Consider the following 26,991-nt stretch of genomic DNA (forward strand, 5'->3'; position numbering starts at 1 on the left):
GAGAGAGAGAGAGAGAGAGCGAGAGAGAGAGAGAGAGAGAGAGAGAGAGAGAGAGATGCATGCTGAAGGAGAGAAAACGACTCTGAGCTCCTCACTGGCTTCAGATCATCTGATGAGGTAAGAGCTTTGCTGCCCTCTAATCTACATTTATTATTGATTACGTTGAGTTTTTCCAAAAATGTGTGTATCCTTAACATGCTGCTGGGTTTTGCTTCACTCTGAGTCATAACCTTTATTTTCTTTTCTGGTTTAAATTGATCACTTTTAAATCCCTCTTTGAAACAAAACGTGAGTAAGTGGACTAATGTGATCATTTAGTGGCAACACTTCAGGGGAAGATATCTTACAGCAGTGTGGCGTGCATGTTGAGTGAATTATAGCTCTTCCACATAATTTTGTTCATAACGGTAATAGATTTCAGCCAAGAGTGATACACAGAAAATAAGTAATGGTTCTCTGTTCTGTTTGATGACTATGCATCATGTATTCATCTGAGTATATATATATATATATATATATATATATATATGACTGGAGAAAAACTCCCCTTTTTCAAATATTTTAACTGAAGAAAAACAAAACACTGGGTATCATATTGTTCTTGCCATGACAAGGAATCACTTTATTATTTTCACATTTTTTGTCATCATAGCCATGTTAACTGTAATTCATTATAAATACATAGCTCTCATTGCTTTAGATCTCTGTGGTGTCAGTCATTGGACAAGTATTGATGAAGTAACATTAAAACACAGAAACCACTTTTTAAGACTAATAACAATATCAGTCTCTATAACAGTAAAAGCTATTAAAAAATGACCTGCATATCAAACACACTCCAAATTCAAGCTACACACTGACAGTTGGAACACAATATGGGAACTTAGGCCAAGTGGGACGCATTTGAGATTAGTTGCACCTTGGGGAATAAAATTCCCATGTAACACAGGGACAGCAGCATGTTAGGGCTGTGGATATGAAATTCAGAATTGGGTCAATAATCCCTCATTGAGTTATAGAGTACATTTAAAATTTCATCCCAATACTTTTGGGCATATGGACAATAAGATAAACTATTTTAGCGCCTAATTTGAATTTTTATCAAACATAAGTTAGTACAATATAATTTTCATTCTGAAAGGAAAGACATTTTTTTTTTTTTTATGGAATGTGTTTGTTTTCATTTATTACAGCGTGAAGTGTTAAATGATTTAGGTGAACTAGGTGCAATGATAAAAAGACAAAATGTAATCATTTCTAGCAGTTTTGTAAATGGCAGCCGACTGCTTCTGTCCAGTTAAGTGCACAGAGGGACAATGGATCCATTCTCAGTGTGTTGTTCTGTCACCCATCTCTGTCCAGCACAATCCCAACAAACCCTTAACCCACCCACACACCGTCTCTCCCCCACACCACCTTCCATGTCTACACAATAGTACTGTAACAGCATATATATGTGCATGTTTACACTGTGTAGATTCTGGTGTGTGTTTTGTTGCCAGCTGTTACAAAAGTCTGTTTGTGGATTTAAAAGTTAGTACACGGTCTACCCAGAGTCCCCAGAAATCAGTGGTGGAATGTAACTAAGTACATTTACTCAAGTATTGTACTTAAGTACAATTTTAGGTACTTGTACTTTACTTGGGTATTTCCCAGTTATGCTACTTTACACTTCTTGGAGGCAAATATTGTACTTTTTACTTAACTACATGTATTTAATAGCTTTATTTACTAGTTACTTTGCAGATTCTGATTGTTACAGGTGCAACAAATCCCACATGAGAATGAAGGAGCTATTAATCAAGCCCAAACTGTACACACCCACACAGGTTTAATTAGCCAAAACATTAAAATCACCTATGTGGGTTTACCGTGGGTGTCCAGGCCTTTTAAAAGGTTTTCTAAGCTTTAATCATCAGATCATTTTATCAAGTTAATAAAGACGATTGTGGTGATGGTTAAAACCAAGTTGACTGTTGGTTTGGAGATGTGATGATGACCACCTTCTCTCAAGTGAAAGTCAGACACTTTGTGTTACCATTTACTACCATTCAGGCATTCATGGTGTTGCACTGCTTTGTTCATGAACAAAGTGATGAAAAGTTATGTGAAGAATGAAACAAGCATGAATTCGCAATAGTTGCGACCATGTATGTGCATGCATCCACACATTCATCCATTCACACACACAACCTCCCAAACACTTGACGTCCATGCTAAATCTCTGCTTCCTAGTGCGACAACTGTGGCCGCCAAAGGCTGGGAATGATTTTGCCAACCAACCGTCACACTGTCGCAGCTTAAAAGGAAGCTAAAGAGAAGTTCAAACCCTGCATACTTTCTTACCTCCACACAGCTGACCAATCAAAGCTTGAAGTGGGTGATAAAATTGGCGGTATACTGTAGAAAAGCAGAAAAGTTGTCGGTAACAGTCTCCAATTACATTGATGGAAAGGTGTGGGGGAGGGGGTATCAAACACAGTTTAACCAACTAAAACGCACCTGTTGGTGGCACACTTACCCCTTAACAACAATGTCCCAATCTGATTTTGTATCTGAGCAGGGGCAGGCATTATTACACAACCACAGAAGGAGGTTGGTTGACAGGAACTCTAGCATTTAAACAAACAACTGATGATGTTGCTTTTGTGGTGAAGTATGTATGGTAGAAGTGTTGTGTTGGGGTTTTAAAAAGGAATTTACCTGATGAAGGTCTAAGACCGAAATGTTGTATTTTCTAAATAAATTATGTCTTGCGTAATGGTCAGTATGCGGGACTCTTTCTAAAAGTCTTAAAAAGTCATAAAAAGTCTAAAATTTCAAAATCAAAATTTTAGGCCTTACAAAGTCTTAAATTCGCTAAATTATTGTGTTCTAGGTCTTAAATAATTTCAAACAGGCCTTAATTTTCATATGTCAATGTAATGTTACCTCTTTGCTTATTGAAATGTTCCCGCAGCACTTTTGAATTATTATTTTTTTATTCTGTGGTGTTGTAATTCTTTCGGTCACTAGTCCAATACATTTTGCTGTATTACGACTACAAATGAGGCCAACATACAACTTACAATTGCAGCCAATCTAGACACCAGTCCTATAATGCCAATGAGGAAATCGGGGAATTGTTTCACTCTGACATCAGACTTTGTTTTCGATGTTGTGATATAGGTCTTAAATTTCACTTATAATGGTCTTATCAAGTTCTTAAAAATTCTTAAATTTGACTTGGTTAAACCTGTTGGTTAAACCCTGGACAAAGTAGAACTTTGCATCATACACCAAACAAATTCTACCTAAGCAGCTATTGAACAGGTGGAAGTTTGGTTATGCCAGTCAACTAATGTTATCAAAAGCCACATATGTATTTAATCAGCGACTGGCTTGCTAATTGATAGTTTGGGGTGTGTTTGAGTTATAGACAAATATTTTTTTTATAGATTTAATAATCTTGTGTGGGACCCATCATTTCTGGTTCCAGCCCTGCTTCCATTACAAAAGCTTCGGTTCACAGGCTTGATGTGGCCGGTCGAACTTGCTAAAAGCTGCAAGAATTACAACCAAGACAGAAAGGTCGAACAAGAGATAGAAATAGATGAGCGAGGCCAGAGAAAAAGGGGATTGTTGTGATTAAAAGACAATTATCTGTGCACATCGACTTCCCAGTGTTGTGCGGTGTCAGGCTCGAGCTGAGCTGTTCTGTCCCAGAAGGCCTTTGGGAGACAATGGCTACTGTGTCAGGAGGAGGGAGGGGGTGCATTAACAAGTCTTGGGGTTTCATGATACGGCCACAGCACCATGCAACTCTTTTAATACTCCACATGACACGTTTAGGCTTATATAGTGTGTTTTTATTAATGGTAGTTATAGGAAGGATAAGGTGGCAGGTTGTTACAGGCATATTGCCCAATTTGATGTACAATTGACTTAAAACAAACAATCGACAATGTGGTGAAGTTGTAAATGGACCTTTTTAAAACAGGCTTTAGGCGAACCTCACCAATAGAGAAAAATCACAATATCATAAATTCAATTTATTACCCAGATTACCTTTAGATTTTGTCGCTTTTTGAATTATGTGTTGAATAACAGGAGGATTGCAAAGTGGGACTGTAGAAAAACAAAATGTATTTAAAAGCCACTTCAGGGTGACCTCAGTTCACTGTGTTGTTCAATCAAAGGACGGAGTCTGTTGTGTCTTGGATCACAGAGGCAGTGGAGATGTTTCTCATACTCAACTCTTGTGTGCCGGCCTTATAGTAAGGTGGAGCAAAGCCCAGTGATATCAGTGCAAAAGTCTTAAGTATCTCTAAGATAAAACAATTATTTTAGTCTAGTTAAGTAGATTTGTACTATACTGCTCACGTCAACATCTAAGTTGTAATTATGACTGGGAAAATTCAGTTTATATGAAACCTCCCATTTAACCCATAATCCAGCTGTGCCAAACAAACATGAACGCCTCACGTCAGCTAAAAGTTTGTCAATCAGTGTAATTAAACCCAAATTCAGTGGTTATACTGTAGTGTTATATTGTAAATGCATGTTTTTAATTCTAACACAACCAACTCTGCAACCACACAACTGTCTTGAAACAAACATGGGATTTTTTTCATCTCTACTATCCATCCCATATCACAAATAAGAGCAGGTGATACTCTTTATAGGTGATCCTTTTTCAGTCTGTTATATAACTTTTAGTAGTATAACTAAGTATTGAGGTGTTGAACTTTGCAGCTTGGTGTTAGAGCCGAGAAGTGTGACTTTGTGTAAAGAACCATATTAGAGTTTAGGCATGTTTTAGCCCATTTACTACAAATTATGTGTACTTTGTGTATTCCTGCCTTTAAATCATAGCACAGCAAAGTGTTCAAGATGTTTTAGTAGCCTCCAGTTTTTCACTTGTTTCCATTTGTTTCCATCAATTGACTTGCAGAGACTTGTGAAAAACGATGATATAGGTATCATCATCATCATCGTTTGTTTATTTTCTTGTCAAACTTAAATTATTGCTATGTAATGTAGTCAAGATAACCTACAATTGCAGTACCACATTGCAATTAGGTTGCAAGTCATGTTTCTGCAAATTGATTGTTCTTTGGTAGGTAAATGGTTGGAAACCCAGTTTTTGACTGGAAGGTGGGGAAATGCATTAAACAATATTTACCACTATGTCATGCTCTGAAAAGCAGATTTGCTTCACTGGGCTAAAACAGGCAAAACCACTGTTCTGGTTCGTTAGTTTGTCTATCATCTGAAGTGTTGACTTGGGTTTTAAGACTCAAAACAGGGATAGATTTAAAGAAAAGCCTTCCTTACTACTTCCCCCTCATAGTGATGCTCATCATCTGCATCACACCCCTACTAAACTCACTTCCTGTCTTTTGTTACAATGACCTCAACAAAAAAATGCTCTCCATCAATTCAAAAATGACCAAATACTGTATGCTCAGTTCCATCCAGCATAGAGAAACTGACCGTGTTGGATAGATAGGCCTCGGAGCTCAAAGCCTCACCCATATTTGTTGGGGCGAGGGGGAACAGTGTGGCCCTTTGTGACCCCGTGTGTATTTATGAATGGCTGAGCCTCTGGGCGAAGCCTCAGAACAATGCTGCTACACTGAAGGACTGATTGTCATATGGGAGGAGTGATGGTGATGATGGTGGTGGCGGCAGTGGTGGTGGGGCGGGCAGTTTATTCTCCACCGTTGGGGCTTGGTACAGAGAGTGGCGAGAGGTCTTGCTGGTAACAGGCTGGTGTGACGCTTTGCATGTGAGTGTCCAAGTGAAGGCTGCTGGGACTGCTCATACAGGAACTGCTGAACGCTTGGAGAATCGACCACGGTCACCTACACAGGTGAGCAGCTGCAGTGTGTTCTGATTTGTATTTGTTTTTTTATGCCCTTGGGAGGTTTTGGAAATGGAGATTTTTTAAGTAAGAATGAAGGAAGGGAAAGCAGGCGAGGAGAAAATGGAGTGACAAATAAGCAATTACTTCTAATCATTCTCTGTGCTTTCCCTAACCACGTGAGCTGCAACGGGGGGGGGGCTCTATCTATCTATCTATCTATCTATCTATCTATCTATCTATCTATTTGTTATTTCTGTTTTGTAAGGTCATACACCTACAGTCAGGGTGCTTGTTTGTGTAAGCATTCATAGAATGAGTTGATGAGTGAGTGAGTGAAACGATTGAGAGTTAGATGAGTCACAAGTTAGATGGAGTTAGGTAATGAAGAAGTGTGTGGGTGCCTAAATGAATGCGTGCATGAGTGAACGTGTTTTGTGATTATGTATAAGCATGTGTGTGTGTGTGTGTGTGTGTGTGTGTGTGTGTGTGTTCAGTTAGCTGGGGCTGCTAAAAGCCCAGCCAATCATTACTGGACAGATTTTACTGTCATTAGCGACGAGCCATTCCTGTAATTACCAGAGCGTATTACCATATCCAAACAGACATCTGATGCCAGGTAGAAGAGCCAGTTATTCAGAGCCGACCAAAACAGTTTTACAAGTAAATTAACAGCAGTGGCCTGGATTACGATAACGAGTGAAATATGTGTTTTCTTTAATGACTGTCAGAAGCCTCCGCTTTTCACTGCATCTGCAGGTAGAAGAAACGTGGTGGTGCAGTTTTCAAAAGGGAAATACAAGTGTTTCATAAAAATTAGAATAGTGATGGTGAAGCTGTGTAGCCTAATTGTAATTCTTAATTATGGCCCTATTGATGCATTTTGAACTAGATTAAGTGCCAAAAAGCATAATCCCTCCAGGATAGGCTAATCACATCAGTGGTGACACATTTGAGATTCAGATTTTGACCTTTCATTATAGCTTCCCTTTTAGGCCAATTAATGCATTTTGTAAGAGTCGATAGACGTGTGTGTCAAATGGCTCTATCCAACTAGAATTTCAGTGTAAGATTAAGGGGATTTTTATATCATATTGATTATAGTGCACTGTTTTTGTAATTAACAGTAGATAACTCATCTTGCATCATTACTTCAAGAATGACCCTCCCACCATTATTTCTTTTTAGCGCAAAGATGTGTCATCCTTTCAAATGACACCAAAATCAGATAGCACTGTTTCGGTATGGAACAGCAAGTCAAGTGGATGGTTTTAGCAAGCATTGGGACGGGGCCACACTTTATTTGTCTGTGTGGCCGAACAGGTGACGGCTCCGTTTGTCGCCCCCTTTGGTTCAGAGCGGAAGGGAGAGCGCTCTGATGAGAGAGGAGGCCTGTGGCTCACCATCTGCCCACTGGGCTGGGGATTGCCAGAGTCACCAGCTTTGCAAGGTAGAAAAGATGGAAATAAGGGGTCTCTTGTTATGTTGGTTATCTGCCAACTGAAGCTTACTCTATTGTCATGCTTACTTCATACTCCTAAAATGTGATCTATTTCTGTAGGTCCTTTAAAATATTATTAAATATAGATATATATAAATATTAAAATAGAAAAAAATGCATGCAGTTTTTAAATTTAAACCAAATGCACAAATATATGTAGCATCACTACAAACTTGTAAGCAGGATGTGAGACACACCTACAGCAACGTGTATATACCAAGAAAAACCATCTTGACATCCCATTTTCTGTGGTTTCTGACAGTATATACTGTATATATATATATATACATATACATATATATGTATTTCTTTTTTTTGGAAGTGTTATATATAAATAACAATTCCAAAAAAAATATGTTTCCTTGAAAAATAATAAAAGAGGAACTTAATTGTCACAGCGGCAAAATAAGATACACAATCAGATGCCAATAGACAAAAAGAACCTTTAAACACTAAAATACAACATACGTGATGGGCAAGAAAAATGAAATAGAGGTATGCACCTTACATACACTTCAAAGTCCAGCCTGAATCTTTTATTTATGCCAGCACTCTGCAGTAACTTGAACAGACTGTGTGACTGGATATTGGCATATCTCTGTGTTTATGTTTGTATCTGCTGTGTGTGTGTGTGTGTGTGTGTGTGTGTGTGTGTGTGCGGTGCGCTGTGCTCATCGCAGCTCAGCGCGGCATGTGTGAGAGGGGGAGCAGTCATGTTTTAAGACCATCTGCTCCTCTGGGTATTTTAGTGGGGGCCTTAGCTTTTGATGGACCAACGCACGTCACAGGCAAGCAGCAAAGCGCAAGCTGTGAGCGGGCCTGTTCCGGAAAAAAATCCTCAGTTTCTGCCTCTCACAATGGCCAGTGTTCTGCATACAAGGTTCCCATTCTTTTTCCCCTCTGTCCACGAGCCACGGTGAAGCGCTGAAGGCCGCAGACGATATTCACAATGAAAATGTTCTTCTTGGCACAGTCAAATGGTTGTGTGAGCCTTTTGGTTTGTGTGAATTTCATTAATGTGAAATTAATGTGAAATTACTCATGAAAGGTGTCGTGGCCTGATTTAGCAGAGCTGATTGTTCAGATAGCATCTGTATCCCTGAAGCGTGATGTGGAATAAGTGATTATGTTGAGGTTTGATTGCCGTTGATATTAGGAGTGGAGGATGTGCACATTGCAGCTAAAAGATCAGATGAAGACAAACTGATGTACTTTTAGATGACATATCTTCAAGACTAAACTGAGCTTTGTCTTTTGGCTATTTCTTGTAGTTTCGTTTGTCCTTTTTGTTTCTTTTTTCGTGACAGAAACAAACATGACATGATTATGTTCAATGGGACGCTCACGCTGTCTGCTCTTATTTAATGTATACATACTGTCAATACAATGACTATAGTCCCAGCAGGACAATGGAGCAGGCTGAGCTTACAAACAGCACATAGGGGACACAGAGGAAGGTCACATATCTGCACACCCCACACTGAGAAGTGTGTTGGCTTGCCTTATGCTGCATGTGTGTGTAGGGGGGGTATGACATGCCGTGTATTCGTTTGTACATGGTACAAAGAGCGTAAATGCAGCATTCTCGTCTTTGGCTCTTCTCCACTCTGTTTATTGAGGGATTCCCTTGAGGTTATTCAGGGCTCGGTCGATGCCATCACTTGGACAGTGGCCTAAAGACTTTTGGACACAGTGACTCACCCTACATGTAACAATGAGAGTGGGAAAAAGTGCCACTTGGATAGACAAGTTGCCTTTGTTACTCTTATATGTAAACTAGGTGGACCGCTGAGTGGATCCATGCTTGTGGTCCACGCCTACAGACATTCCTCAGCAGGGAAAATATTTGATCTGTTATGCAGCTGGAAAGATCAGCAATCATGCCCTGAAGCCTTTTTTCATTTCTGAAATTCAAATTCATCCAGACATGGCCTCAGATTCAAACACTTTCTTGAGTTTAATTCTAAGAACCATTCTAAGATCAAATTATTTATTAAACTAATGTAAATCTGTAATTTCCATATTCATCTCGCATGTTCCTCCTACTCTTCGTATGTTGCTCTAACGCAGCCTTTGTGATATTGAGTCATAGTTCCTTCACCGCACAGCATTTGCCCTTGTGTCTTTGGCCCCCTTAGCACAGTTCAACTGATGTCAAGGTACTTTGCTTTGACCTCAGAGGGATGTATGATCATGCCCCAGAGTTGAAGGCACACACGGGGCAGATCAGTGAAATGGTGGAACCGAGGAAAGGAATGCTGAGTGGGCCAAAGAACGGCTCCAGAAATGCCTGAACGCATATTCAGAGCTGCCCACGACACATGTAAACCAGAGCTCACACAGACTCCCTCTCTTCCTCTTCCCCTTGTCTCCTTCTAACATCTCTCTTTATCTCCCTTTTCTATCCTGTCCCACAGAATCAGACATCTAGGATTCGGAGCAAGGCGACCAACTCAGGGAGAACAATCACAACGGGAAGAAGAAGAAGAAGAAGAAGAAGAAGTAGAAGTCAGGACTGAGAGGGAGCAGGAGCCTGGTGCTGAGGCTGGTATGAGGCAAGTGTTTTGTTAATGCATTGTTTGTGTGTGCGTGTGTGTGTGTGTAAAAGTGTGCACACGTATGCTGTGTGCTCTGTGCCAGCCGTTTGTCTGCCCCATCAATGAGGCCATTGTTGTTGAGGTTGGTGGTGGTGTCAGTGGCCTTGCCTGGCTGCTCAGCTCCTTTCTCTCCTGCCGTTGCTGATGCATGGCCTCTCTGCCTGGACACGCTCGCCCAGCTCTTGGCCTTTTGTTGCAGCACAGATGGTGGAGCTTGACGCAACATTGGAGAAAAGTTAGGATTGTCACAGCCAACAGTTGTGTCATTTATTTGCCAAGATGTCTCGAAATGTGACCCCTTTCAATGTGACATTTTTTAAAGCGTCTGTAATCGATTTGCAACAATGTATCAAATGTGAAAAGGGGTTGCTCATAGCGATGAACCTACAGAGAATTATCACCTGAATTTGCATCTTTCCTTGGCTTTACAGAGCTTTATAGTGTGTTTTGGTTCACTCTCACCACTCTCATTGTTGTTTTTGGCCACAGCAGACAGCAAAAAAAAGCTCTAACAAAACACTGTAGCAGCACCAAACAGTAAACTGTTAGAGATTAGCTGGTAAACATAGTGGAGCATTTAGCAGCTAAAGAGACAGATATTTCCCTCAGGAGTTGGTGGAGACCAAAAGCAGATCTTAAAGAGAGTGAATACTGGATTTACATGTGCCAGGTGGCCAGAAATACGACAATGAATGAATGACAAGCCTGCTCCGTAACTGCTGGATGTTGAAATAATCCAAAATTCCCCATATCACCTTAAAATGTGATGATGTGTCAATATTGTGTTAACGACTTGTTTCTGCTGCCCCCAAGTGGCCAAAAAAAAACAGTTATTGCAAGTTCAAAGAAGAATAATCTCTATAAACAGATATCTGCATATGAATGCAGAATATGTAGGAAACAGGACAATATTTTGGTATCGGAAGCGTTCTGGTTTGTTTGTCGTCGAGTAGTGTTGACCAATCACTTTTGAGCGGGCTTTAGTTGCATGCAGGTCAACAGTCCATTCAGAGAGCAAAAGAGGGATTACCCCAAAATTTCGTCTGGACCTAAAACACCTACAAAAAGTATCGACTCAGACTTTAAACAATGACTGACGCACAGAAGAGGAAGTCTTGGTCCAGATATATGTTATCCGTATAGCCACTGGCTGCACCAGAACCCCAGAAATATTGGCCGTTGCCCCCAGAGGCTAAATTGACGTCAGACCGATAGCTCATGGGTTCCTGGATTGAAAGAAGAGTGGCAAATTAGAAAGTAGAAGGCAGCTATTTGCCAGGTAAACTTCATGTAAGTGTTCAAATATCTATGCATTTGTGACTGTATGATGAATAATGAGCAGCATGACAAATCCATGGCCTCTTGCAATTTCCAAAACAACAGCCTTTTTTGCTTCTTCTTCACAAACAAGGCTAGTATTGGTCATGGATTCTCCGTGGGATGTTGGGATGTGTTAATCACGAAGCTCTAATACAGAATCCACTCTTGAGCCTGCCATCTGCACACACCGGCTGCTGCAGCATGAGGCTCAATCCTCTGCTTCTACTTCTGCATGTATTAATCATATCATGCACAAGTAACAGTGGTCTTGATAATAGTACATATTTTATTTACATAGCATTTAAACAGTTACAAATGTCTTTAAAACAACGTTCACGGCAGTTAGCATGTTGAAAATGTAACTATATACTAAACACTCAAAAATAATAGGTAAAGCAACATTGCACTCATTGAGTGTAAATAATATTGTCTGATATGGATCATTGTTACCTGCCTCAGACTGCCACACATTACAGCAAAAATCATTGTGTGAAATCTGTTGAACACATTAAAGTGTATAAATTAACAACCTTAAATATTACATTGTGAGCTGTCAATGCTAAGTTAGTAATTAAAAGGAAAAAAAGGAAGAAGGAAACATTATTGGATAGAGTGATGAAGTATTTAATGTTATTATCATTAATTATTAGTCAGCGAGAGCACATCAGTTTGATTTAACTGCAGAGGTACAGATTATTCCTGTGTCGTTATTATTATCATCATTGGCTGGAATTTCCTTAAAAGAACTATTTTAACTATTTTAAAAAATTAAGTCTTTGAGAGGATTTGTTTGTGATGCTAAACCAAAGTTCAATTCGTTGAATACTCAAAGGTAAAAAGGTAGCACACACACACACACACACACACACACACACACACACACACACACACACACACACACACACACACACACACACACACACACACACACACACACACACAGATCTTCAGGACAGGTGGACATGGACACATAGAGCATGCTCTGATGAAGGCCATAGGCTAAAAACAGATTAGTCCACTTTGTCCTAAATATCTGTCTGTGTGCTACCTTTTCTACCTTTGGGTATTCAACGATGGTGTTACAATTGTTTTCCATTTTATTTTGATTCAATAAGCACTGCTATATGTTTTCTCTGGCTGATGACCATGTATAGCTACTAAACTCACTGCATAGAGCCAGCATGCTATATTTATATGTGCATTTATGAAGTAAAAGTTGATTAATTGTACTACCTGTTGAAGCTAACTATGGAGGTTCTTTAAAGTTATTGTAATGATGTGTACTTTCATTCAATTTAAGGGACATGATTTTCTTAGTTTACATGCACAGGTTAGGTTTTGGGAGTTTAAATTATTTTGGTAATTCAAAGACCCAAATGATTTTAAGACCCAAGAGGTCAAGAACTTCCATCTCTCACGTTACACTTCACTCACCCTCACACCTATTACATGTGCCTGTGACACAGACAGAGATATCATAGTGCCTCAACATAAAATTACAAACCTTTTTACATACAGTAGTGTTGAATCAATAAGTGAAATGATTATCGATAAATGGCAGTTGAAAGTGAGGTTGATATATAATAGCTTGATTGACAACAGAACAGAATCAGCTTTATTGGTACGTGTCAACATACAAGGAATATGACTCTGGTTTTAAGTTGCTCCCAATGTACCTACACATATGACAATTAAGACAGCAATAGGAATAGAGCTAAAAACAAGTACAACAGAGGTGAACAAATAATGGTAAAACATAAACATAGGACTATTATGTGCATACAAGTAGGCTAGGTGAAAATAGGTGTACATACAGTATATAGATGTATATAAAAAGTAGCAACAACATACAATGTCTATACATGCCTCTATGTGGATCCAGAACCGAGTTGATATTCCAGACTATGAACAGAGAGACAAGAGAAGAAACAACCAACAAAAAACAACCAGACACAAAAACATAAAGATATCAAGTGAGCAAAACCATCTGTAGTGGGATTTTAAAAAAAGAAAAGAATTTAATGCGGCTGTGATAATAAATGTTTTATGTGCCTTTACTGGTGCCATTTCTTTAATAAATGCAGTGGCATTTGTTCTATAATCACTGAATTCCTTTATTAGTCTCCCCTTACCTCCTGATTTATTTTAACTATAGCGCAGATAGTATCAGATGCTGATGACATGATGTGTGGTGACTGGGGTTTGGTGTTGTGTAAGAGCTCGGTCAACAGTGAGTATCATTCATTGGACGGGCTTACGTATGGCAGCCGTAATGAGTGACTCCACTGAGGGAGGGGGGTGGTGGGGAGAAGCAGGTGTTGGCTAAAGCTGAGTTTGTGTATTTAATTGTGTCACTTACTACGGCTCTGTGAGAGCAAGGGGGCTGTGAGTGATGTCATGCCCTGATGATGCTGATGTCACTAATTTTTTTGTTTCTTTTACAGAGAAGAAGGCTGTCAAGCTGTCTGGGTGTGAGTGAGCACCCTCTAGTGGAGCTGCTGAAACGCTGTCCTGCAAAGCTTCTGTCTGTTTCTAACCATCAGCATTTCAAGGTAGAACCAAAATTCAAGTCAAAGCACAGTTTGCTAACAAAAAGGTACTTCATGGTGCTTTTGTAGATAAATAATGTATGTCTTTGACTCTTGGCTGCTGTGTTTTATCAATTTTGTTTCATCTGGGGCATGAAATAAGCTTTTGTGTTTAGACGAAAACTGATACAGGGCCATCTGTGATGAGTACAAAAAAATACGAAAGTGGAATTGCTTGTTGGCAAATGTTTCAAAATGTTTAATTTTGCAGAGGAACATATTGTGATGCGAACATCGCCTAACTCCAATTTTGGTGATAAGTGATTCAGTGAAAAGACTAGATTTTCCTCTGTGGGCTGAGCAAATTGTACAACCTTTGGGACTTTTAAACAATTTTAAAATGCATAGTCCTAAAGATCAAAACTACTTTGTTTTTCTTTGTGGTTTTCAAAAGCTGTTTATCAAACACATTCTACTACTTTTTTATGGCGTTTTTGGTACCTGATGCTATACTCAAAACCCAGAAACCAAACTGTTAAAAAAAAAATGTTTGTGTGATTCTTGGAGATAGATGTAGTGTCTGAGTCACGCAGCAGCACCAGAGCTGTAAACAAGACATTTCATGTTTTTTTCTCTCTTGATGATGAATGTGTTGTGACTGACAGGATCTTATTTGTTCCAGACGTCTATGGTCCAACGTTGAGCAGAGACCATGTGGTGTTGGGAGCTGCTCTTACCACTGCTGTTGATCATTAATGGTAATACATTCCTGTTCCTCTTCCTTGTTTGATGGTAGACATATTCTTCCATTGTGCCTCACACTAATCACTATGCATACAGTGATTTTACACTCTGTCTCCAGTGGTGGAAGAACTATTCAGATCCTTTACTTCAGTAAAAGTACTAATACCACACTGTAAAAATACTCTGTTACAAGTAAAAGTCCTGCATTGAAAACGTTACTTAAGTAGAAGTATGTAAGTATCATCACAAAAATGTACTTAGTTTTACTCACATCATACTCACATTTTAGAAACTGGAAACGATCCAAACAGTTGTCAGTCAACTAAGTGTTTAATCAGCTAATCATTTCAGCTGTACTTGTAGGCCTATATTCAATTTCAATTCAATTTTATTTATAGTATCAAATTATAACAGGAGTTATCTCGAGACACTTTACAGATAGAGTAGGTCTAGACCATACTCTATAGTTTACAAAGCCCCAACAATTCTAGTAGTTCCCCCAAGAGCAAGCATTTAGTGCGACAGTGGCGAGGAAAAACTCCCTTTTAGGGAGAAACCTCGGCAGACCTAGGCTCTTGGTAGGCGGTGTCTGACGGTGCCGGTTGGGGATGTGATGATAAAGATAATGGAACAGTGACTACAAATGGTAGTCGTAGTAGTTCATGTCATAGCAGGGCACTGCAGGGCATTACAGGATGTAGCGTGGCACAGCAGAGCATAGCAGGACATAGCAGGATGCAGCAGGGTGTAGCAGGGAGTGCAGCAGGACCACGGCGACAGCTGCAACCAAGATCTTGGTGCCATCCTAATCCAAGGAAATATGCTGGGCGAAAATAAAACAAACATAAGGACTCCGGGGAGTATATTGTTGGGTATTTTAAATAATCTATAATAAAACATCGTATTTTATAAACTACATGTGTTTTCTGTGCAAAAATCCTCAAATTTGTACTTGCATACAGTACTTGAGTAAATGTACTTAGTTACATTCCACCACTGTCTATTTCTGATCTTCTCTCAGATGTCAGCTGCCAGTGGAACGTTTGGGTACCTCGGGACATCTCGGCCATGACCAACTCCTGTGTGGTCATTCCGTGCACCTTCATGTATCCGTCTGGTATCAGGCCATACCGTGGCACTCACGGTATCTGGTACTTTGGCCAGCCGTACCCTCAACTCTTCCCTCCCGTTGTCTTCAAATCACGCACAGACGTCGTGCACGAGAGCTACAAGGGCCGCACCAAGCTCCTGGGTGACCTGCACCAGAGGAACTGCACTCTGCTCATCAACAACATCGGCACAGAGCACTCAGGGAGATACTACTTTCGTGCTGACCTTGGTGGAGCCAACATGTATACGTACCCAGACTTCTCTGAGCTCAAAGTTCTGGGTAAGTCACTGATCAGAGTAGAATATACATTCAGCTGTAACCAATAAACCAGAAATATGAAATCCGTAATAGCAAAGAGTTTTGCCTTTTAATCACTTCAACACAAAGGCTGAAACTATTCTTTCAAAAGACCTTTCCATTTAATCTTTCTTTGTCATTTCCATTCTTTTATTCTACTTATTTTGTATTATTGTTTAAATTTTGTACGGTACTGTTATATTTTAATGATTGGTACAGTATATTTGCTCTAGTTTTAACTTAACTTAACAAACGACACATTCCCGACACACTTTTAAAAGAATGTGGACTTATGCGTCCCAGACGACCTCCGAATGTGGTCTAAGTGATCAGATCTTAATCCATACTAAAATCCTCCTATCCTGGGTGCATTCTCACCTGAACTGTAGAGCTGTCCATCTGTGATCAGGTCACTCAGAACAGATGTTAAAACCAGGTGAAAACAGGGCTTATGATCTCTGCATGGAGATAAAACACTGCTTTACAAATAAAGTTCCTCTTATTATTATTAAGAAATCCAGTAAAGCCTTTGTATTCCTGTCCACCAGATCAACCCAACATCGATGTCCCAGAGGAGATTGTCAGCGATGAGAGTTTGGAGCTGACATGCTACGCTCCAGACAACTGCCCCGACATGACTCCAGAGATCCAGTGGATGTACACCGACTACCTGCCTGACCCAGAGTTCAGCAGTGACTACCTGGAGGAGAGCAACACGGCGGTACTCTCCAGCACCCTCACCTTCACACCCAGACCCATGCACAACGGGCAGCTCCTGGGCTGCAGGGTCTACTACCCCAACACCACACTGGTCTATGAGAGGCTCATCTCGCTGGACGTCAAGTGTAAGTTAAAAGGCACCTCGCACTATAGGGCCATTGAGTAATAACGATGCTTTTCCACCTCTGTCTATAGTCTTAAAGGGACTGTTGTGTGTGACATGCCATACTAGAGTCCCAACAGCAATTATGATTCCTATCAAGCTGATTTCATTCTTGAGTTTCTTCCAGGCAAAGGTTAATAAGTTTCCAAAAACTCAAACATATCCTCTTTAGTGTTTTTGTCATGCACGCATACATCGCTGTCCTACATTGAGTTATATGTTGCAAAATCTGTTTCATTATTTAAAATGAGTGTTGTTCAGACACAATGTCCTGGGACATTACATTCTTTGTCTTACCTTCTGTCCCAGATGCTCCACGCTCTGTTTGGGTGAACGTGTCCTCTGAGGTGATGGAGGGCAGTTCTGTGATGCTGCACTGTGAGGTGGACAGTAACCCTCCTCCCAGGATTTCCTGGATGTTCGGAGACCAGGAGCTGCTGTGGGACACGGCGTCCAACGTCTCTCTCTCCCTGGACGATGTGACGCCTGCGCAGGAGGGAATCTACACCTGCGTTGGGGACAATGGCTACGGCACCATGAACACTTCACTGTACCTGGCTGTCAAGTGTAAGTCTCTGAGATAGTTGCTGTGTGTCCCGATTCCAACATATTGTACATTCAATTTGTATGTAGTAGGGAATCAGGACTCTGCAAGTTACATTGCATTTAAAAGTTTAGGAGATTATTTAAAATGAGTTTGGATTGTACAATTAGCTTGAATTCTTCCATCAACACAATTAAGGAATAGTCTACTGAAAATATCTTGAGTATCAAATACTCATCCTCTGTAGGCTTACAATGTGGCTCTTAAAAGTTTGCAGTTTGCGTCTGGGTGAAGTATGGAAACTTTTTTCAGCCTGGATTCAGTTACAATGGGTTTAAACACAAAAGCCTCTTCTATGGAAAAAGCTTCAAAAACATTGGTAGAAACAGGACTCCAAAAGGAATGATAATGTTTCTCTGTAACTGCTGCATGTGTACAGTAAATAAGCAAGTTTTTACTCACAAGTTTGCCATATCAACTTAAAAGGACTTCAATCAATTGATATTAAAGAATGTTACATTTTGTATTTTCTTACAGTGTACTTGATAACGAAGTATTTTCCAAAATCTAAATAAGAAAAGTCTCTACATTGTTTTGCAGACCCTCCCCGCGAGCCCCTTGTGAACGACTCTATGACGGTACTAGAGGGATCCTCGCTGGCCCTGCACTGTAGCACCCAGGGCAGCCCGGCCCCAACCCTCACCTGGCTGAAGGATGGGGAGCTGGTGGGCACCATCACCGCCGACGAGCTGTCAGTGTTGGATATCGTAGAGATCACACCGCAGGGAGATGGGCAGTACCGCTGCCTGGCCGAGAACGAGCACGGAAGAGCCAGTAGCTCCTTCAACATCACTGTTGAGTGTGAGTGCTTCACTGTCCTTCATGGCAGTAGTGTAAAAAGTAGCTAGGACATAGAATGATAATGATCTGCAGATCAAAAGGATCATAGCAATACTTGGATCATCTGTAATGAGCATTTCTAAAGATCTTGTTTCAACTTTTTTATATACACTTTCCTACTTCCATTAAAAAAATAAGCATTTTGATCCAGACCAAAATATCAGAATCAGAAAGCAGTTTATTGCCACAGTAGTGGAACTACATGGAATTTGCTTTGGTGATTGGGTGCATACATACAAACAAACAAACATATCAAACATGAATAATAATAAACAATAAATACCGAAACAGAGACAAATATATACAAAGTGGTTGTTTAAGCATGTTTTATGAAGCATAACTGCGAGATAACTATTTTTCATATACATATTCAATGCTGTTATTGTAGCTCTTTTACTCTGTTGCCTCCTTCTTCAATAGATGCACCGGTCCTTCTGGAGGAGTCAAAGTGCACAGTGGTGAGGGAGGGTGTCCAGTGTGTCTGCATCGCCACAGGAAACCCAGAACCCACCATTGAGTTCTACCTGCCTGACCTGAACATCACCATCAATGAAACAGACGGCCGGTACAACTTCTACACTCACACAGACGGACACACTTCCACGGGTATGATCAAGCTGCGGGAGAAAGGCGAGCGGGTCGACAACGGCGGACCTGCCGTCAACGTCCACTGCAGCATCTACAACATGTATGGGAGAGAGAGCATACACCTGGAGCTACAGCAGGAGAGTGAGTCGAGACTGACTGTACACCAAAACAGATTACTTACTTGTGATTTTTGTTGTAATGTTTGATAAAAAACATATCAGAATGTCCTCCTTCTGCCTCTGCCTCCTCCTCACCATATATCTAATAGCATTCCTATGTGTTATGCAGTAAGTCTGGTGATATTCTATGTTTTTCTTTATGTCAACAGAGCCCATGAACTGTAAATTGACCCTATTAACAAGTTTTGTCTGTAAAACGTAGTCTTCTGTGCCATAGAGCTCCAAAAAAACAAGGTTGCCTTTATTACCATGAATATAATCATGGGCACTGTAGTTTGTTTTGAGCCAATCCCATATACACTGTCCTGCTGCCATAAGTTAATTAATTGTGTATTGATCCACAGCAGAAAATAGTCCCCAACAAATGTACTATTTCCTTCTGTTTGAGTAAAGTTTACGAAAAACTCCAGTGCCCAGCTGTTTAAGGGCAATACTGTATTAAGTCTTTAGTATAGCCTTTCTATTTCTGTATTAAGAAATGAAACTACATATTTGAAGTTTGTATTTAAAAATGTCTCTTAAGTAGGGATGGATGTACTTGGGTGTAGGAGTATTTAGAAACAGACGAAAAGGGCTTTCACACCAAAATGCACTAGTTGACATTATGCAGAAAAAGGTCACTGTTTCCAATGGAGAGAGTGTCTCTCTCGGCAAGCTATAGCAGTGAGCACAATGCAGATTTTTTTGCCTGGTTTTGTTACCAAAGTAACTAAATTGAGACTAAAAGTAACTCAAATAAAAAATCAAAAATGTCAAAAACATCATAGGAATGTGCTACTTTTCACTTTTACACATTACCTCATGCAACGGTTGGTCCTGCGGGATTGGTCTGAAACCTGAATAACACATTTGGTTTTGATCTCTTCATTGGGTTTCATGGGATCATAACAGGAAGAAAATAAGGATTATTTCAGCCTTATCCTTTAATTATCCTTTAAATGATCTCGTCATAAAAGTACATGATGGACATTATAAATGTTTGTGTTTTTAGAAACTAACATTAGAATTAGAATTATTTTCTTCTTTTCCTACCTATTGTCTTCTCATTGGAAAAACAAAGAGCTTCTCTCCCTAAATAGATGCAATCCTGTTGTGATTAAGTCAATCCCTTAATGTTTGGTAGGCTACATATTGGAGTTTTAAAATGGCGTCTTCCTCTTCCCTATGCTCTTCTCTTCCTTAAGTGTGCCTTCTTGTCGGCTAGGTGCACAGTTTATATATAATGTGTAGTTCATTATGTTGATCAATAATTGACTCGTATACCCAGTTTAAAAAAAAAATTTTTGATCACCTTTGTTTTCAGAAAAGTACATGATGGCAGTAATAGTTGGCACCATTGGAGGAGTGGCGGTCATAGCCTTCATCATTGCAGCAGTGAGATACGTTGGTCACAACAACAAGAAGTGAGTATAAATGGCAAACTAATGGAGAGGCCGATGCGAGGCAGAAGTAGTCGTTTTCCTCACTAAGCATTTTCTAAAATCCAAGGAAACACTTGAGCCTAGTCATCCATTCTAAAACACATTGATGCACATTGTATATGAGTGGATGTGGGATTGATGTGGACGTGATAATCATTTATCCAGAGCAATTTAGCATTTTCTTTGCCACGACAAGTCCCCCGTTGAAATCCCTGGAGATCCACATTGGCTGCCTTGGGAAGTGGGTCAGCAAGCTGGACTAACCTTATATTTCGAGTCCCTGCTCTGACACTGCTTCTGTATCCTTGACCTGCTATGCTAAATTAAAAACCCAGGTAGTCCTCTTAACAAAGGTGCTTTATTTTAGCCTCAAGGCATATTTGGACCCCACCAATTTGCACGCTTTCTCTGACAAATCACCCCTGAAGTGGGTGTGAGCTCAGCGACTAAACCCATAAAATAACCACGTCACCTCACACCCACAGTTGGCCTCCAGCTTAACCTTACAGAGCTTGTTGTTTTAAAATGGATGCCCAGGCTTGGCGTGTCGCCCTGCGTTAGTGGCAGTCGAGACCGAGTCTGATTATGTGACTCCGTCCCCCAGAGAGAATGGCAACCCTAGGCAGGACGTGGTCCTGGAGAACCCAGCTTTGTACTACAGCGCAGTCAAGAAGGACAAACAAAATCTGAGGAAGAAAGTGGTGAGACATACTGATGTCAATGATTATGATTATGATGGATGGGTTGGGTGACCATTCTCAGATTGTTTGGGGTTACAGTTTTGTGTAATGCAACAAGTTGTAAATTATGAGACCCCATTTTGACCTCTGAAAATGAGGGAATAGGAGTCTCTCCCACTAGCAGTCCAGTGGCTCCAACCATGACCTTTCCAGACACTGTTTTCTCTTGCTTTCATCGCTTCTCTGCGTTTTTCTGTCTGTTTTTCTCTCCCCTAACTCTCGCACAGCTTAAGACAGAGCTGTTGGGCTCAAAGTTTAACTCCATTCTAGAGGAGACTACGGTAAGGTTCCTAAACAAATCCCCATTAAAAACCACAAGCCTCAGTGACAGATGCATCTCCTCGCATATCAGCTTCTGTGTTCTGTACACTGCCGTTTGTTTCCGAAACTGCCTTCTGCATGGCTGCCTCATTGCTAACACAAATTGCCAAACTAACAGGAAACATCTCAGTCTCCCTGTCAGTTGTCGACCAGTAACCACTAACACTTTTTCTTTATGTTGTCTGTCGCATTCTTCTGTCATCTGAGGTGCCACCGGCACCTTGCCAGTCATTTGTGCCGCTGATCGGTCCTTCTGTCTGCAGGGAGAAGACGGGGATTATCAACCTGCGGGCTCTATGGCAGGACTGGAGAAGCAAGAGCTGAATTACGCTGCTCTGGAGTTTATCGGGGCCAGGTCCAGGGAGGGGGCCTCAGGGAGGGGGGATGATGGCAGCAACTACACGGAAATCAAAGCCAAATGAATCGCGATCCTTCCCTGATCCCTCGGCTATGCAAGACGCAGTGGCAGCCCCAACACATGTCCTGTCTCATAAACTGTGTAATAACCCTCCTTCCTCTACTGGATTCCATCCTGCATATGACTCTTTTTTTCTCATTTCTTCAGATTTGTCACATATAATGTTGATGCCACTACTCCCTCCCAGCCTCAAGCTGCCCCTTCTCCATCGGACGCCCCTTCACATGCCATCATTTGGGAAAACTGGTACTTTTTTGGGTCGGAGCATGACCAACTGGACAATGTAAAAGGAAGTATGTTAGCCTCAGTTGTAGTACATGGGCTCTAAAACATGCAGTGTTAACCAGCGACCATGTTTTTTGTTGCTTTCTCCATGTTCTCCATTGTGATTGTCAATGTTATTGTCAAAAGACAGACATCTGAGTGCTCGCATCCGTCTCACTATTTGCTCTACATCTGTGTCTTGTAACTGTCACTGTGTCTACTGCCAGTCGAAGCATCAGGGCAAGGAGTAACTGCACTTTTTGTTCCCTTATATTTATGTGTCTATCAGCAGAGAGCAAACCTCTCTTCTCTCCTTCCTTTGGTTAATTACGTCCCGAAAAGATGAGTGACTGAGGCTAGAGATGGAAATGCATCTTAGCATCTTATTTACACGTAATTGTATTTAATGTGTGCTGTGACTCGGTAGCCTCTCAAAAAATGAAGAAATGTCACTATCACTTTTGATAATAATTGAAGAGGTTTTGTAAATTCAAGTGGTACACTGTCCAGTTCTGAAAAATGCCACAACTTCTTTCCAGTATTTTCCAGTTAATTGTAGAATTTGTTGAGATTTTGGGTGAATTTCCTTCACTGTGGCCAAAATGTCTGTCTCATCTTCTACTTCTTCTCCTTAAAGCATGGATTCTAGCTCTCTGATTGATCTGGAAAGTACAGACCTAAAGCACAACATATTTGAGCGCGAGTGGCAGAAGTGTTATCTCATTTAGACAATGTGCGTGTTTGTATGCGTGTGTGTGTTCGAATTGTGCTGAAAGATCATTGATCACTGGGGTCTTTGGGAAGTCCGAGCATCACTTCACTTGAGAAGTTGATGCTTTTTTCTCACATGGTTGCATCAGATGTTTGAATGACAAAAAGTGATGCTGACTAGCCAGCTGGTTGTGCTATTCAAAGACATTTGATGAACCTGTGATGTAATATCAAAGCACACTAATTGTCTAACTTGATAATGATGGTGTCAATAATATATATATATTAATAAGACGTATATTGATAGGGAATGGATGTCAGTATGTACAGTAAATACCCAACATGACTGTTTTGCCAACAGGCACTTAAAGTATGGATACAAGCCAGTGTGAGAAGTATATACATTCTATCTTGTCACACATCATTCAAATACATTTGACTGAACATTGTCTTAATATGAGCTTGGTGAATAGTACCAACATCAACCTACTGTGCACTATAGTCAAAGTCAAATCCGAGGCTGTGTTTACATGCAGGCAGTGGCCTTCTTATTGACTGTAATTGAGGCAGATTTAAAGTACAATACCAGCTGTGTACTTTTCTATTAACCCTTGAAAGGGAACTACAGCAAAAGCAAAGATACAGGGGCCGAGACATCCAGACTTCTCCCAACCCACTGTATTCCACATTACCCACAGAGCAACCAATAGCATCTTTTTTTTAGGCCCTCCATGCCTGGTATTGGCCCATGTCTTTCAAAACCCCATGCGCCTTTTTTGTAACTCTGTATTTTCTCAGACTTTACAAAGCAGAGTTGCATTATAGGAGGCCATTATCCAACTGTTTTCACATTCTGAGCTGTACTGCCCATGACAAATACCTGACCTTTATGTCAGTAAGTCAGTGGAGTATCCCTTTCATTTATGTGAATAGTCTCAACCCACCAATGAAGCCATCACTGTGCTTCCTCTGCTTCTTCCACTTTGAATCACATCTTGCATGTCCCACGTCTCTGTTTCTCTCACAACTCATTGACACACTGCAGCCTTAACTTACTAACATAGTCTGCCATTTTAAATAAGACAACATTTAATCGTTTGATTGATATTTTAAATGGGTCTACTCACTTTCATTCAATGTAGGGAAAATGCAAATAGATATTTACTATGTATTGTATGTTGGATTGTTTTAATAATGTGTCATAATACAGTGACCACTTTTGGCGTCTAAATGAATCATGCACAACAATTACCTTTTCTCTGCAAGAAACAGTTTTTAAAATACTGAAGGTAGCGGCTGCAGTTTGACTTTAAACATAAATTATGCAACTTGTCCACTGATTTTCTCCACCTAAACAAACATTTTTACTCTGTATGTATTGATTTTGATAGAGTGCTCAAGTGGACACTAAAATCTAGCTAGAGATGTGCAATGATCTCTTCTTGAAGACTTAAATTACTTTTGATACACATGCTCTGACTAAGGCTTTATAAATGTATGTTATAAAACAACACTGCACTTTGGCAGTCTCATTTAAAATGATGGATTAAGTTCATCAAGGCAGCAGTGTGTCTAAGAGCTGTTTCTAATTGGTTTTACAATCAGCAGGAGTACAAAACACAGCAAAGGCCTCTCACTGTGGCAACTCCATATATGGGTAGACTGTTCATGGGCAGCAATGGCAATATGAAAACAAAATTACACTAGGAGTACTTCAGTTTAAGCTGTTCAAATGAACCTAATAAATAAAAAATAATAAATCTCTCTCTGCCAAAAGCCCAGTTTGAATAAACCATGTTGATGAAGCCTTGGGTTCTCTATGAAGCAGGGCAAAGAAATACAATGAGGAAAAGGTGTATAAGATCATTTTTCATACCCATTATGCTGTGCAGTGTGTAAACTACACATGAAAGAAGTGAGATCTTGCTCACCAGTGTTGGTGGTAATGTATTACAAAGCCATGCATTGTTACAATTGTTCACCTGCAGCTGAGTGAAGGCATCACCGTCACTACTTTAGTAGTCACATTACAGTTACTGTTGTAACATACAAGTTGCTGCAGGTTTTTCATTTTCAACATCTTTTACCTCTTTATTGACACAATATCTTTGGGAAGCATTCATTTGTCTTATCCAGCCTCAAGTCATGTATGAGGTATTGAAATTGAACATGTGTTAGTGCACACAAATGAGCCAACTTGGTGTTACATTTGACTGAAGAAGTCAGAATTAAATACTGGAGATTGTTTTTAAACCTGAGCAAATCTATTACATACCACTACAAAATGTAGTGGTATGTAATGCAATAAGCTAGGTATAGGGGGTTTTGAGCAGATTAACACACTCCAAGCCAAAACAGGTTAAAAATGCAGTTCTCTGTGCATGTTAACAAAGCTTTTGTCATCCAGCTATTCTGACTCAGATTTGCCTTTTATTAAGACATTGTTCTGTTGACTTAATGATGGATATGCTGGCCAGCATTCTTAAATTGCCTGTATGCACAAAGTCAATAACCACTTCCTGTCTTTGAATGCCTCACAGTTTTTATTTATTTTTTATTAAATATTTTTGAAAAAGTAGAAATATCAAATATGTCGTACCTAATCTTTTGTCACAGTGTGTTGTAAAGCAAATTTGTCCTATACTTTGTTGTGATCATAATTATCATTATGGAGATTTTTCTCTTCTACACATACTGTATGATTGACACAATAATCAAGATCAGGGTTTTGCACTGTTACTTAATGACAGTAGGATTTCTGCAATGATGTAGTTTGCTTGCTCTTTTATTTTAAACATGTCTTTCATGCCTCAAGCAAATTCATCTGTCTTCAGTTCCACGCAAACAAAAATAAAATAAAAACAAAACGAACTGGAAACAGTTGATTATTGATAGAAAACAAACTGTGAACTGTCTGTTTCTCATGCTGTCTCTTTTCTTTCTTTTGAAAAGCAACATCACCATAATGAAACTGTGTGCCGTGCTCTTTTTACTTTTTAGTTTTACTTCTTTGGTTAAGTGAACAAAGCTAAACACAAAAATGGTTGAATACATCTCTTAGATAAGGTGAGGCTGCTTTCTTGATTAAAAGCAGAGAAGGGGAAGGAAAAGAGAAAGAGTCAGAGTCCCTCAGCAGATCACTGTGGAGAGAAAAAAAAATAAGGCAGAGAGGGGTAAAACAACTCGTATCTTATAAATGTATTTTTGAGTGGAATAATAATTATTTAATGTATCCGTGTTGTTGTTGAGCTGTTCATATAGCAACTTGTGTTACAATATTATGTATAGTACAGTAAATGGTTTTGTCTCATAGATGTGAAGGAAGTTAAAATTACTGGGAACACGTGTGAAGGAGAGTGAGACCCTGAATCTGATCAGATTCAGGGTGGTACAAGTTTCCTTCCATCGCTCATCATGTGGACGAAATCCTCTGACAAAAACATATAAAATGGAACCAAAATGAATCTGCAGAATGACCGTGGCACCTTCCTGCAGCAAGAATGTAGAATGGACACTTTGGTCATCTCTAACATGACAACAGACGATTCTGGACTGTAAACATCTGAACAACACCCTGATGGAAACAGTTGATGTAACAGTGATATGTAAGTAGGCCTACATTGTACAACTGTTATAATACAGAAAATTTTTCTTTTTTCTAAACCTTCTAAATTGATCCTGAATAACTTCCACAGCTCCGCACCTTTACTTTATAATGGACATTTCAAAGTCCTTGGGCCTATGGAGGTATTGGGAAGGCTTCTAGATGGTTCTTAGCCTCACTAGAGCCACATGTTTAGAATAGTCTCGCTTGCCTGACCTATCTCCACAGCGCTGTAAGGTCCCAGTTAGATAGTAAATGCCGTAAACATATTTTTTTGTGAAACTTTACAACCATTCCCCAAAAGAACCAAGCAGGCCTGCCTTGTTGCACAATGCACATTTTCTTCAAAACTTGCCATTTTCAGCGAATAGCTTGCTAGCTCCAAGTTTGTCGATGTTTCCAGGGACATCCAGTGGAAGATCCAGCGGCGTCGGATGTTCCGGCAATAATCTGGTAAATGAATTGCCGTCGATCC

The 26,991-nt window shown here is 40.0% G+C and overlaps 1 protein-coding gene across 8 annotated transcripts; it reads left to right on the forward strand.

The window, feature by feature from the left end:
• Positions 1–2: 2 nt before the first annotated feature.
• Positions 3–26,336, forward strand: mag (myelin associated glycoprotein). 8 transcript variants are annotated; one of them, XM_036006481.1, is made up of 13 exons: positions 3–117; positions 9,764–9,901; positions 13,708–13,815; positions 14,474–14,549; positions 15,557–15,925; positions 16,492–16,788; positions 17,136–17,393; positions 17,971–18,231; positions 18,691–18,999; positions 20,341–20,440; positions 21,063–21,159; positions 21,426–21,479; positions 21,783–26,336. In XM_036006481.1, the coding sequence occupies exons 4-13, from the start codon at positions 14,504–14,506 to the stop codon at positions 21,939–21,941; spliced, it is 1,950 nt and encodes a 649-aa protein (XP_035862374.1). In that variant the 5' UTR covers positions 3–117; positions 9,764–9,901; positions 13,708–13,815; positions 14,474–14,503; the 3' UTR covers positions 21,942–26,336. The 8 variants fall into 8 exon arrangements, with proteins under 8 accessions (XP_035862374.1, XP_035862377.1, XP_031169781.1 ...); XM_036006484.1 differs by having other exon boundaries at positions 9,764–9,894; XM_031313921.2 differs by lacking the exon at positions 3–117 and adding an exon at positions 5,590–5,854.
• The last annotated feature ends 655 nt before the right edge of the window (positions 26,337–26,991 follow it).

The sequence above is a fragment of the Sander lucioperca genome, chromosome 10, assembly GCF_008315115.2.
Source record: "Sander lucioperca isolate FBNREF2018 chromosome 10, SLUC_FBN_1.2, whole genome shotgun sequence".
Classification (NCBI taxonomy): domain Eukaryota; kingdom Metazoa; phylum Chordata; class Actinopteri; order Perciformes; family Percidae; genus Sander; species Sander lucioperca.

Bases quoted from the DNA above. Each gene is read 5' to 3' on its own strand.
- mag (XM_036006481.1), top strand. From the start codon at position 14,504: ATGTGGTGTTGGGAGCTGCTCTTACCACTGCTGTTGATCATTAATG. The intron at 16,789-17,135 runs GTAAGTTAAAAG...CTTCTGTCCCAG, and splicing joins CATCTCGCTGGACGTCAAGT to ATGCTCCACGCTCTGTTTGG. The intron at 20,441-21,062 runs GTGAGTATAAAT...TCCGTCCCCCAG, and splicing joins GTTGGTCACAACAACAAGAA to AGAGAATGGCAACCCTAGGC.